General features: G+C 52.8%; 1 protein-coding gene across 1 annotated transcript; it reads right to left on the bottom strand.

Moving 5' to 3' along the window:
• Positions 1-3,645: 3,645 nt before the first annotated feature.
• On the bottom strand, positions 3,646-7,816 carry MRPS26 (mitochondrial ribosomal protein S26). Its single transcript, XM_038745409.1, has 4 exons — positions 7,578-7,816; positions 5,445-5,591; positions 4,799-4,922; positions 3,646-4,007 (listed from the first exon to the last, which is right to left on the bottom strand). Exons 1-4 carry the CDS (start codon positions 7,808-7,810, stop codon positions 3,876-3,878), a joined length of 636 nt encoding a protein of 211 aa, XP_038601337.1. The 5' UTR covers positions 7,811-7,816; the 3' UTR covers positions 3,646-3,875.
• Positions 7,817-13,242: the final 5,426 nt, after the last annotated feature.

The raw sequence follows: 13,242 nt of genomic DNA on the forward strand, positions 1-13,242 counted from the left end.
GGAAATACCCAGGGCCAGGACCACTCATCCTTTATAACCCCCGGCCCCACCCCCACCCCATCTCCTAAGGAGCCAGATGATCGGAAGCTCACGGCCACACTGACCTCAGGGGTCAAGGCCGTGAGGATGGGGCAAGGGGCCTTGTTTGCTCCAGACCCCGGGACCGAGGAGGAGGGAGGCACTCCCCCCCTCGGCCCCCCTCGACTCTGTGGCCCGAGGTCACGACCCTCCAGCGGGTGGGGGGTGGGGGACTCTTTCCGGAAAACCAGGGGGTCAGCGGTGTCAGCACGGCTCTACATTCCAGCCTTCCCACCACCTTGGCCAAGGGCTCCGACCCCATCAGGCTGAAAACCAAGCAGGTCTTGGGGCTGAGCCCTCCTCCGCCCACCGCAGGTCCCCACACTGTCCCGGAAGACCTCCCCTCCCCTCGAATCTGGGGCTCCAGGACTCCTTGGTCCAGACCCTGGTTGCCCACTCCTAAATGCAGGCCCACCCTGCAAGGGAAGCGGCATGATAACAATGACAATGGTATTTGTTAAACGCTTTTTGTGTCCCAAGCACTGTTCTAAGTGCTGGGGTAGATATGAGGTAATCAGGTTGTCTCACGTGGGGCTCACAGTCTTAATCCCCATTTTACAGAGGAGTAACTGAGGCACAGAGGAGTCAAGTGGCTCACCTAAGGTCACACAGCTAAGTGGCAGAGCCAAGATTAGAACCCAAGTCCTGTCTCCCAAGCCTGGGCTCCTTCCACTCTGCCACGCTGCTTCTCAATGGTGTGTGGGTAGAGCATGTAATGATGATGATGATGATGGCATTTATTAAGTGCTTACTATGTGCAAAGCACTGTTCTAAGCACTGGGGAGGTTACAAGGTGATCAGGTTGTCCCACGGGGGCTCACAGTCTTAATCCCCATTTTACAGATGAGGTAACTGAGGCCCAGAGAAGTAAAGTGACTTTCCCAGAGTCACACAGCTGACAAGTGGCGGAGCCGGGATTTGAACCCATGATCTCTGACTCCAAAGCCCATGCTCTTTTCCACTGAGCCACGCTGCTTCTCAAGTACCTTGGGCAAGTTGCTTCACTTCTCTGGGCCTCCCTTACTTCATACGGAAAATGGGGATTAAGACCGTGAGCCCCATGTGGTACTGGGACAGTGTCCAACCTGATTAACTTGTGTCTACCCCAGTGCTCAGAAGAGTGCTTGGCATATAGTAAGAGCTTAAAAAGAACCATAATAATATTATTGTTATTAGACAGGACAGGGCAGCCTGACCAGACCCACCCTGCCGTGAGCTGGACACTGAAGCCTGGACTTCTGGGACTTTGGACAGAATTACCCCTCGCCTTCATGCCGGTGGAGTCAAACCCCTGGGGCCCCTTATAACTGCGGCATTTGTCCCTGTCCCACCCCCACAGTTCTCCGCACACAGTAAGTGCTCAATAAATATGATCGACTGACAGTGCACTTCACTTCCAGGCTCCAACTGCAGGGTGTTGTCATTGAGCAAATTTACCCTCGCTTGCCAGCACTCTGCCCTCTCCCCTTTCACTCAACATCGCTACTTCGGCCCCCTCAAGTGGTATCCCACCACTAGGCAGCGAGAAGCAGTATGGCCTAGTGGACAGAGCACAGGCTTAGGAGTCAGAAGGACTTGGGTTCTAATCGCGGCTTCACCATGTGTCTGCTTTGTGAACTCGGGCAAGTCGCTTCACTTCTCATTACTGATGACGAAGATGGTATTTGTTAAGCGCTTACTATGTGCCAAGCACAGGTCCCTGGACCAGGGTAGGGGCTGTTTGGAAAGGAAGGGTCAGAGACGAGATGCTAGGGGAAAACCAACAGTATCTCATGAGAGATTAAATATGAGAAGCAGCGTGGCCTAGTGGAAAGAGCCCGGGCCCGGGAGCCAGAGGATCTGGGTTCTAATCCTGACCCTACCACTTCTCTGCTTGTGACCTTGGCCCTGTCACTTCACTGTGTCTCAGTTCCCTCATCTGTAGAATGGGGATTGACTGTGAGCCCTATGTAGGATAAAGATTGTGTCTACTAGTTACCTTGTATCAACTACCTTGTATCGACCCCAATGATAGGTATATTAATGCCTGTCTTCCCCAATAGACTGTTAGCTCCTTGTAGGCAGTGAATATGTCTGTTTATTGTTATGTTGTCCTCTCCCAAGTGCTGAGTACAGTGCTCTGCACACAATAAATACAATTGACTATGGTGCCTGGCATGTAACTGCTTAACAAATACCATTTTTCTAAAAAAAGTTGAAAGAGTGAGGAGTCAAAGAGTATACCAACTGCAGGCTGTGGACACAGAGGACGGTGGTCAATTGTTTTGGAAAGTTAGGTGTAGAAGTGGAATTTGGGGGGACTTCAGCATTTGACATATTGAACTGAAGAACCAGAGGGATACTCATGTGGAGATGTCCTGTAGGCAGGAGAAAATCTGAGATGGCAGAGGTGGGAGGTCAGGATTGGTGAGACCGATTTGGGAGTCAACTATGCAGAACTGGTAGCTGAAGCTGTGCTGATGGCTGAAGGGAATGTAAAACGAAGAGCAGATCGAGAACAGAGAACCCTTGAGAGATAATTACAGTTAGGGGGTGGTATGTGGAAGAGGAGAGAGATGAGAAGCAGCATCACCTAGTGAATAGAGCCCAGGTTCGGGGAGTCTGAAGGACCTGGGTTCTAATCCCCCTTCCACCCCCTTGTTTGCTGTGTGACCATGGGCAAGTTGCTTCACTTCTCTGGCCCTACGTTCACTCATCTGTAAAACAGGGATGAAGACTGCGAGCCTGCTGTGGGATGGGAACTGTGCCCAACCCGATTCCCTTGTATCTACCCCAGTGCTTAGAACAGTGCCTGGCACATTATTCTCAGATGCCGTCGAGTTCCTTCCGATTCATAGCGACTCTACGGATCTTTTTCCATTGCATTTTCTTGGTAACAAATACAGAAGTGGTTTAACATTGTCTTCTTCTGCTCAGTAAAAACGTGTCTCGACGTTAACAATGATGGTATTTGTTAAGCGCTATGTGCCAAGCCTTATGAGCTACGTGCTGGGGCAGATAGGTGATCAGGTTGTCCCACCTGAGGCTCACAGTCTTAACCCCCATTTTATAGACGAGGTAACTGAGACAGAGAGCAGTGAAGTGACTTGCCCAAAGTCACACAGCTGACAAGTGGCAGAGCCGGGATTAGAACCCACGACCTCTGACTCCCAAGGCCAGGCTCTTTCTATTAGGCCACGCTGCTTCTCGTTGTAGCTGATCAACACTTTGATGGCTCCATAATCCGCCTTTGACCCTTTGCCATGCTGCTGCTGCCCAGCACGGGTGAATCATATTTGTCTGACGCTTCGGCTTAGACCTTTTCCATTATGGGTGACCCTGACAAGTGAGTATCTCTTAACGGCACAACTCTAAACTTCATTAGCGTATGCAAACTCTCCTGCCACTTTAAGGCGTTGCTTTGCAGTTGGCACATAGTAGGTGCTTAATACCATAAATATTACTAATAATAATACTGAGAATAAAAAAGACGGGAAAGGGTCTGCCTCTATCCCGATTAGCTTGTATCGACCCCAGCGCTTAGTAGAGTCTTCCCCACTAGCCCTTCAAAAAGGAGACGCTTTCCCATGGGGTAGAAAACCTATCTTTCCCTTTTATTCTGGAGGTTACCCCTCTGGGCACCAGAGGGAGCAGGATAAGTGGGGAGAGGGGCTGGGTAACGGGCTCCCACAATCCCGAGCCACCCCGTTAAGTTCCCCGACCCCGTGCCCAACTTGGTGCCTGGACGGAAATCCCAGCCTGCTCTCTCCTCCTGGTGGTCTCGCGCGGACACACGCGTGCGGGCCCGTGCCCGGCCTCTACGGGAGCGGAGTGCGCTTCACCACCCGGCCATCCTTGGCCACGGCAAAGTGGTAGCTGCACGGGTTGTCTAGGGCTTCTTCGATCCTCTGCTCCAAGTTCTCGGGGGTGATGAAGTGTTTCGCTTCTTCCTGTGTGCGGAGAGGAGGGTTGAGATCAGCAGTCATTCAACCGTTCATGCGATCGAGTTTATTGAGTGCTTACTGTGTGCAAAGCACTGTACTGAGCACCTGGGAGAAGAAAATACAACAATGGACACCTTCCCTGCCCATGATGAGCAGGAAGTCAAACCCTCTAGAAAGGTGACCTTTCCCTTCGGCTGTTCGTCTGGGGGCCCCCAACCCCCAGCTCTATGCAGGAAGAAGCAGTGTGGCCTAGGGCAGAGCCCAAGTCTGGGAGCCAGAAGGATCTGGGCTCTAATCCTGACTCTGTCACTTCAGTCACCCAGTCAGTCATGAAGCAGCACGACCTAATGGATAGAGCATGGTCCTGGGAGTCAGAGTCAGATGAGGTAACTGATGCACAGAGAAGTGACTTGCCCAAAGTCACACAGCTGACAAGTGGCAGAATCAAGATTAGAATCCATGACCTCTGACTCCCAAGCCCATGCTCTTAAAAAAAAAAAAAAAAGGCAAGTAGATGACCTCAAGCTGCTCTGGACCCCCTGGAACCACCCTCCTGCTGGCTGGATACTTCCGGCTCTGCCCCTCCCCTGGATCCTTGGGTGGGGTGGGGTTTAATGGAGGAAGCTGAGCTACTCCCCGCCCCCTGTGTGGATCAGGGACTTCCCAGACCCACACCCCCCACACCAGCTAGTCTCCCCGCTGCCCCCCACCCCACCCCCACCAAGAACCAGGAGGGGGGCAGAGACACCTTCACGCCTCTGCCCCCTGCCCCCGTGCTCCCCTCCGCCCCGTCATACCTGTAGCTGGAGGACCTCCTTCATCTTCTCCTGGATAAACTCCTCTGTAGCCCGGGCTCTCTGGGTGGCTTCCTGGGCCTGCCGGACCGTCAGCTCCTCCTGCTCCTTTTTCAGCCGCTGCTCCCTGAGGGCGCAGATGGAGTGGGTGGGTAGGTAAGACTGGGGGGTGAGCCATGGGCGAGGGGCACTACAGCGGAGCCAGTGGTGTGACCGTCCATTCAGACTGACTCCACCAGCCACTTCCGCATTTACTTGTTTTATGGTTTATGTGTCGAACCCAATCATCTTGTCTCTACCCTGGCCCTTAATACAGTGCCTGGCACATAGTAAGCGCTTCACAAAAACTACTATTATTATTATTAAGTGCTGGGACAGATACAGACTAATCAGATTGGACACAGTCCCTGTCCCATGTGGGGATCTCAGTCTTCATCCCCATTTTGCAGAGGAGGGAACTGAGGCCCAGAGAAGCGAAGTGACTTGTACAAGGTAACACAGGAGACAAGTCGGGGAGTCCAGCATATCTGCCGCTTGGATGACCCAGCCTCCTTTGTGGTGGTGTGGGCAGACCCTAGAGAGCTGGGGGCCTCGCCCCACCCCCCCATGCCCTCCCTGCTGAAGACCCCAACCCCCTCCTCCGGCTCACCGTAGTTCCTGCAGCCGCTGGTTCTCCGCCTGATTCCAGGCCATGAGCTGCTGATGCTCCTCGGCTTCCTGCTTCGCTCTCAGGAAGGCCATCGCTCCCTGCTTCTCCTCATACACTTTCCGCCGCACTTCCTCTATGAATTCAAACCTGTGCGAGGTGGGGGTGGGGGTGGGGTGGGGAGGGGGGCACTTGGGAGTCAGGGCTGTGCATTCCCTCCCCCGCCCCCCGGCCCCTCAATGGCAGAGACCACAATTCCCCTTCCTCCTCCGGACCCACCCAGGAGAGAGTGTGTGCGTGTGTGTGTGAGGCTTGTCTTCCCCAGATCAGTCTGCCACCCCATCACCTCCACCAACTTTCTCAAACCTTTCACTCCCTCCCTCAGCCCTCAACCCCTCAATCCTCTCTCCTTTTCCTCTGATGACTGGACCAATCGGGTCCCTCCCTGCCTCTCTCTATACTGTAAAATCCTTGAGGGCAGGGAATCTATCCGCTTACTGTTGTATTGTACTCTTCTAAAGGCTTAATACAGAGCTCTGCACACAACACAACTGAAAGAATGAAAAAAACTGACACCATTAGTTGTGAGTTCCCTAAAGTCCCCAGGTGGACAGCATGGCTTACTGGAGTCAGGCCTGGGAGTCAAAAGGATCTGGGTTCTAATCCCAGCTCTGCCACATTTGCTGCGTGACCCTGGGCAAATCACTTCACTTCTCTGGGCCTCAGTTCCCACATCTGTAAAATGGGGATAAGAGTATGAGCCCCATTTGGGACCGGGACTGTGTCCAACTTATTTAGCTTATATCTACCGCAGCACTTAAACAATGCTTACCACATAGTACCATAACTATTCTTATTGTACCTACCACAGTGTTTAGAACATCCCCGGCACTTTGCGAAACAGCACGGTTTAGTGGTTGGAGCATGGGCCTGCAAGTCACAATGTCATGGGTTCTAACTCCAGCTCCACCACTTGTCTGTTGTATGACCTTGGGCATGTCACTTCCCTTCTCTGTGCCTCAGATACCTCATTTGTAAAATGGGGATTAAGACTGTGAACCCAAAATGAATGGGGCCTGAGTCCCACTCGATTTGCTTGTACCCAACCCCAGTGCTTAGTACAGTGCTTGGCACACAGGAATTGCTTAACAAATGCTATAAATTACTATTATTAGCAAATACCATCACTCTCATTACTGTTGCAGAGAAGCAGCATGGCCCAGTGGCAAAAGACCGGTCTTGGGGTCAGAGGGCATGGGTTCTAATCCCGGCTCTCCCACTTGTCTTCTGTGTGACTTTGGACAAGTCACTTCACTTCTCGGAGCCTCAGTTCCCTCATCTATAAAGCGGGGATGAGGCCTGGGAGCCCCACGTGGGACAACCCTATTGCCTTGTACCTACCCTAGCGCTTCGAGCAGTGCTTGATGTGTCGTAAAAGCTTAAGAAATGACAGGATAACAGTGGCATTTGTTAAGCGCTTAACTATGTGTCAGGCACTATACTAAGCGCCGGGGTGCATACAGAAGCAGCGTGGCCTAGTGGCAAGAGCCCGGACTTGGGAGTCAGCGGTCACGAGTTCTCATCCCGGCCCCACCACTTGTCTATTGTGTGACTTTGGGCAAGTCACTTCACTTCTCTGTGTCTCCGTTTCCTCATCTGTAAAATGGGGATGAAGACTGTGAGCCCCACGTGGGACAACCCGATAGCCTAGTATCTCCCCCGGCGCTTGGCCCGGTGCTTGGCACGCAGTAAGCGCTTAACCAACACCACTGTCCTCATACAAGCCGCTCGCTCATTCAAACCACGTATTCAATCTTTCACCAAATGCTATGGGTTCTCCCTTCTCCGCGTCGCTAAATCCACTCTTTCCTCTCCATCCAAACTGCTACTAACCCTGCCTTACGCACTTCTCTATCCTGCCTTGACTACTTGCATAAGCATCCTCGCTGGTTTCTCTGCCCCCCCCCCAGTCTCTGACTCCAAAGCCGGAAGTCAGGGGTTCAAATCCCGGCTCCACCCGTTGTCAGCTGTGTGACTCTGGGCGAGTCATTTCACTTCTCTGGGCCTCAGTGACCTCATCTGTAAAATGGGGATTAAGACTGTGAGTCCGCCCCTCCCTCCGCCCCCCGGTCGGACCTGAGCGCCCTGAGCGCCAGTCGGTGCAGCCGGTAGCGCTCGGTGACCACCAGCAGCTCGGAGGCGTCCACGCTGGGCGGCGTCCGCACCAGGCCGGCCTTGGACTTGGTCGGCGGGTCGTGGCGGCTCTTGCGGCCCCGCACGGGTACGGACACGGGAACGGGCACGGGCACCGGCGGCGTGGGGCGGCCCGGACGGCCGGCGCGGCCCAGCGCCCGCAGCATGGCAGCCATGGCGGCCCCCTCACCGCGCCGCCCGGCCCGGCCCGGCCCGGCCCGGCCCGGCCCACCGCGGGCTCGCCGGGAAGTGGAAGACGAGGCCCCGCCTCCGCCCCCCTCACCTCCCTTCTTAGTCATTCATTCAACCATTCAATCGTATTTATTGAGCGCTTACTGTGTGCACAGCACTGGACTAAGCGCTTGGGAAGTACAAGCTGGCAACATATAGAGACGGTCCCTACCCAACAGCGGGCTCACAGTCTAGGAGGGGGAGACAGAGAACAAAACCAAACATATTAACTAAATAAAATAAATAGAATATGTACAAGTAAAATAGAGTAATAAATACGTACAAACATATATACATTTATACAGGTGCTGTGGGGAAGGGAAGGAGGTAAGGCGGGGGGGATGGACAGGGGGAGGGGGAAGAGGAAGTCTGGAAAGGCCTCCTGGAGGAGGTGAGCTCTCAGTAGGTCTTTGAAGGGAGAAAGAGAGCTAGCTTGGCGGATGCGGGGAGGGAGGGCATTCCGGGCCAGGGGGAGGACGTGGGCCGGGGGTCGACGGCGGGACAGGCGAGAACGAGGCACGGTGAGGAGATTAGCGGCGGAGGAGCGGAGGGTGCAGGCTGGGCTGTAGGAGGAGAGAAGGGAGGTGAGGTAGGAGGGGCCGAGGTGATGGACAGCTTTGAAGCCGAGGGTGAGGAGTTTTTGCCTGATGCGTAGGTTGATTGGTAGCCGCTGGAGATTTTTGAGGAGGGGAGTAACATGCCCAGAGCGTTTCTGGACAAAGACAATCCGGGCAGCGGCGTGAAGTATGGATTGAAGAGGGGAGAGACGGGAGGATGGGAGATCGGAGAGGAGGCTGATACAGTAATCCAGACGGGATAGGATGAAAGCTTGAACGAGCAGGGCAGCGGTTTGGATGGAGAAGAAAGGGCGGATCTTGGCGACGTTGCGGAGCTGAGACCGGCAGGCTTTGGTGACGGCTTGGATGTGAGGGGTGAACGAGAGAGCGGAGTCGAGGATGACACCAAGGTTGCGGGCTTGTGAGACGGGAAGGATGGTAGTGCTGTCAGCAGTGATGGGGAAGTCAGGGAGAGGGCAGGGTTTGGGAGGGAAGACAAGGAGTTCAGTCTTGGACATGTTGAGTTTTAGGTGGCAGGCAGACATCCAGATGGAGATGTCCTGATGGCAGGAGGAGATGCGAGCCTGGAGGGAGGGAGAGAGAGCAGGGGCAGAGATGTAGATTTGGGTGACATCAGCATAGAGATGATAGTTGAAGCCGTGGGGGCGAATGAGGTCACCGAGGGAATGAGTGTAGATAGAGAACAGACCAAGAACTGAACCTTGAGGAACCCCTACAGTAAGGGGATGGGAGGGGGAGGAGGAGCCTGCAATAGAGACTGAGAATGAACGGCCGGAGGGATAAGAGGAGAACCAGGAGAGGACGGAGTGTGTGAAGCCAGGGCTGGATAGCGTGTTGAGGAGAAGGGGGTGGTCCACTGTGTCGAAGGCAGCTGAGAGGTCGAGGAGGATTAGGATAGAGTATGAGCCGTTGGATTTGGCAAGCAGGAAGTCATTGTTGACCTTTGAGAGAGCGGTTTCTATAGAATGTAGGGGACAGAAGCCAGATTGAAGGGGGTTGAGGAGAGAGTTGGCGTTGAGGAATTCAAGGAAGCGCGTGTAGACAACTTGTTCAAGGAGTTTGGGAAGGAATGGTAGGAGGGAGATAGGGCAATAACTAGAAGGTGAGGTGGGGTCAAGAGAGGGTTTTTTTAGGATGGGAGAGACATGGGCATGTTTGAAGGCAGAGGGGAAGGAACCAGTGGAGAGTGAGCGGTTGAAGATGGAAGTTAAGGAGGGGAGAAGGGACGGAGCGAGAGATTTCTTGAGATGAGAGGGAATGGAGTCAGAAGCACAGGTGGCCAGAGTAGCACTTGAGAGGAGGGAGGAGAGCTCCTCTGAGGATGCTGCTGGGAAGGATGGGAGAGTAGCGGAGAGCGTTGAGAGCCGGGGGGTTAGAGAAGGGGGGGAGTGACTTTGGGGAGGTCAGACCTGGTGGATTTAATTTTATTAATGAAGTAGGAGGCCAGATCGTTAGGGGCGAGGGAAAGAGGAGGGGGAGGAACGAGGGGCTTGAGAAGGGAGTTGAATGTATGGAAGAGCTGAAGGGGATGATGGGCATGGGTGTCAATAAGGGAGGAGAAATAGTTTTGTCTGGAAGAAGAGAGGGCTGAGTTAAGGCAAGAAAGGATAAACTTAAAGTGAACGAGGTTGGCATGGTGTTTAGACTTTCGCTAGCAGCATTCAGCAGCTCGAGCATAAGAGCGAAGGAAGTGGACAGTGGCAGTGACCCAGGGCTATGGGTTAGTGGTATGAGAGCGGCGAAGGGAAGGGGGAGTGAGCGAGTCTAGCTGAGTAGAAAGGGTAGAGTTGAGAGCAGTAATCTGATCATCAAGATTGGGTAGAGAGGAAAGGGAGGCGAGGTGGGGTGTGAGGCGCTCAGAAATTAACTAATAAATCAACGATGGCATTTGTTAAGTGCTTACTGTATGCAAAGCACTGTTCTAAGTGCTGGGGTAGAGACAAAGTAATCAGAGTGTCCCACATGGGACTCACAGGCTTCATCCCCATTTTACAGATGAGAAAACTGAGGCCCAGAGAATCCCTGGCCCATCTTCTCAATTCAATTCAGTTCAATTCAACTCAATTAAATAATAATAATAATAATGACATTAATAAGCCCTTACTATGTGCAAAGCACTGTTCTAAGCACTGGGGAGGTTACAAGATGATCAGGTTGTCCCACAAGGTGGGGGGGTTTACAGTCTTAATCCCCATTTTACAGATGAGGTAACGGAGGCACAGAGCAGTTAAGTGACTTGTCCAAAATCACACAGCTGACAATTGGCAGAGCTGGGATTTGAACCCTTGACCTCTAACTCTCAAGCCGTTGCTCTTTCCTTTGAGCCATGCTGCTTCTCTGTTAAGCACTTACTGTGTGCAAAGCACTGTTCTAAGCACTGGGGTAATAATAATAATAATGATGACATTTATTAAGCACTTACTATGTGCAAAACACTGTTCTAAGTGCTGGGCGGGGGGGATACAAGGCAATCAGGTTGTCCCACGGGGGCTCACAGTCTTAATCCCCATTTTACAGATGAGGGAACTGAGGCTTAGAGTAGTTAAGTGACTTGCCCAAGGTCACACAGCAGACATGTGGCAGAGCCATGGAGACATGTGGGTAGAGACAAGGTAATCAGGGTGTCCCACATGGGACTCAAGGCTTCATCCCCATTTTACAGATGAAGGAACTGAGGCCCAGAGAATCCCCAGCCCTTCTTCTCAATTCAATTCAGTTCAATTCAATTCAAGTCAATCGAATGTATTAATTGCTTACTGTGTGCAGAGCACTGGACTAAGAGCTCGGGAAAGTTCAATAAAGCAATTAAAAGGTAAAAAATAATACAAATATGAAAAGCGGCACAGCGTAGTGGATAGGCCATAGGCCTGGGAGTCGGAAGGTCGTGGGTTCTAATCTCCACTCCCCCACTTGTCTGCTGGGTGACCGGGTGTGGGCGGGGTGGGGGGGAGTCACTTCACTTCTCTGGGCCTCGGTTACCTCATCTGAAAAATGAGGACTGAGACCGTGAGCCCCACAAGGGACAGGGGACTGTGTACAACCCGATTTGCTTGTATCCTCCCCAGCGCTTACTACAATGCCTGGCTCATAATAAGCATTTAAGAAACACCATCACAAGTCTCACTTCACTTCTCTGGGCCCCTGTGAACTGGGGACTGAGAGTGTGAGCCCCAAAGGGGACAGGGACTGTGTTCAACCTGCTTAACTTGTATCTACCCCAGTGCTTAGAAGAGAGAGTGGCCTAGAGTAACAGCTTTAAGAGTATAATAATAATAATAATAATAATAATAATAATAATAATAATAATAATAATAATAATAATAATAATTCTGATGGTGGCGGTTGTTCCGGATGGCCACCAAGTCGCCGGGCGACTAAGAATTAGTCAGCCAGCATGTGACTGTCGAAAGTTTTAATAAAGTTATATTGGTATGGCCGAAGACCGAATAATCAATCAGTCAATCAATCAATTGTATTTATTGAGTGCTTACTGTGTGCAGAGCACTGTACTAAGTGCTTGGGAAGTACAAGTTGGCAACATATAGAGACAGTCCCTACCCAACAGTGGGCTCACAGTCTAAAAGGGGGAGATGGAGAACAAAACCAAACATATTAACAAAATAAAATAAATAGAATAGAAATGTACAAGTAAAATAAATAAATAAATAGAGTAATAAATATGTACAAACATATATCCATATGTACAGGTGCTGTGGGGAAGGGAAGGAGGTAAGATGGGGGGATGGAGAGGGGGATGAGGGGGAGAGGAAGGAAGGGGCTCAGTCTGGGAAGGCCTCCTGGAGGAGGTGAGCTCTCAGTAGGGCCTTGAAGGGAGGAAGAGAGCTAGCTTGGTGGATGGGCAGAGGGAGGGCATTCCAGGCCCGGGGGATGACGTGGGCCAGGGGTCGACGGCGGGACAGGCGAGAACAAGGTACGGTGGGGAGATTAGCGGCGGAGGAGCGGAGGGTGCGGGGTGGGCTGTAGAAGGAGAGAAGGGAGGTGAGGTAGGAAGGGTCGAGGTGATGGAGAGCCTTGAAGCCCAGGGTGAGGAGTTTCTGCCTGATGCGCAGATTGATTGGTAGCCACTGGAGATTTTTGAGGAGGGGAGTAACATGCCCAGAGCGTTTCTGGACAAAGACAATCCGGGCAGCAGCATGAAGTATGGATTGAAGTGGGGAGAGACACGAGGATGGGAGATCAGAGAGCAGGCTGATGCAGTAGGGTCAGATAGCGTGTTGAGGAGAAGGGGGTGGTCCACAGTGTCGAAGGCAGCTGAGAGGTCGAGGAGGATTAGGATGGAGTACGAGCCGTTGGATTTGGCAAGCAGGAGGTCATTGGTGAACAAGGGGTAACACTTCCAGTGGGCTCATTTCCTTAAGGGAAAAGGCCCCGAAAGCCCGATACAACGGGCTTATTACCGCGTTGCTGATCACAGTGATTGGTAGATTTAAAAACAGTGGGGACTGGATTGGTGCAGATTTGGTACAGAGCTGGGCGGAGTCTACCCACTTATGTGGTTTGGTTCCTGGCCCCAGCCAGTGGGCTGCAGGGTCTAAGGCCCACACCAGATATGGCAACAGAACCGCGTACATTCAAACAATATCTGCAACCTTTCCATGGGGCATGGGGGTGGGGGCCCAATCAATCTTCCCTGCCTGTCCTCTCTCTGGTCCCCCCACCCGCCCCTCAGCACGAGCGAGAATCCTCGTGCGGCCCCGCCCCGCTGTCCACCAATCGGCGCTCGCCGTGTCCTCTGGCCCCGCTCCCCGCGGGCGGTGCCTCGTGCCCAACGCTCGCTC

Source organism: Tachyglossus aculeatus, chromosome 4 (genome assembly GCF_015852505.1).
Source record: "Tachyglossus aculeatus isolate mTacAcu1 chromosome 4, mTacAcu1.pri, whole genome shotgun sequence".
NCBI classification, from domain to species: domain Eukaryota; kingdom Metazoa; phylum Chordata; class Mammalia; order Monotremata; family Tachyglossidae; genus Tachyglossus; species Tachyglossus aculeatus.

Coding starts and splice junctions, on each gene's coding strand:
- MRPS26 (XM_038745409.1), bottom strand. CDS start 7,810: ATGGCTGCCATGCTGCGGGCGCTGGGCCGCGCCGGCCGTCCGGGCCGC. Junction 4,923..5,444: donor CAGCGGCTGCAGGAACTACG/GTGAGCCGGAGG, acceptor CTGCGCCCTCAG/GGAGCAGCGGCTGAAAAAGG. Junction 4,008..4,798: donor AGGAGGTCCTCCAGCTACAG/GTATGACGGGGC, acceptor CTCCGCACACAG/GAAGAAGCGAAACACTTCAT.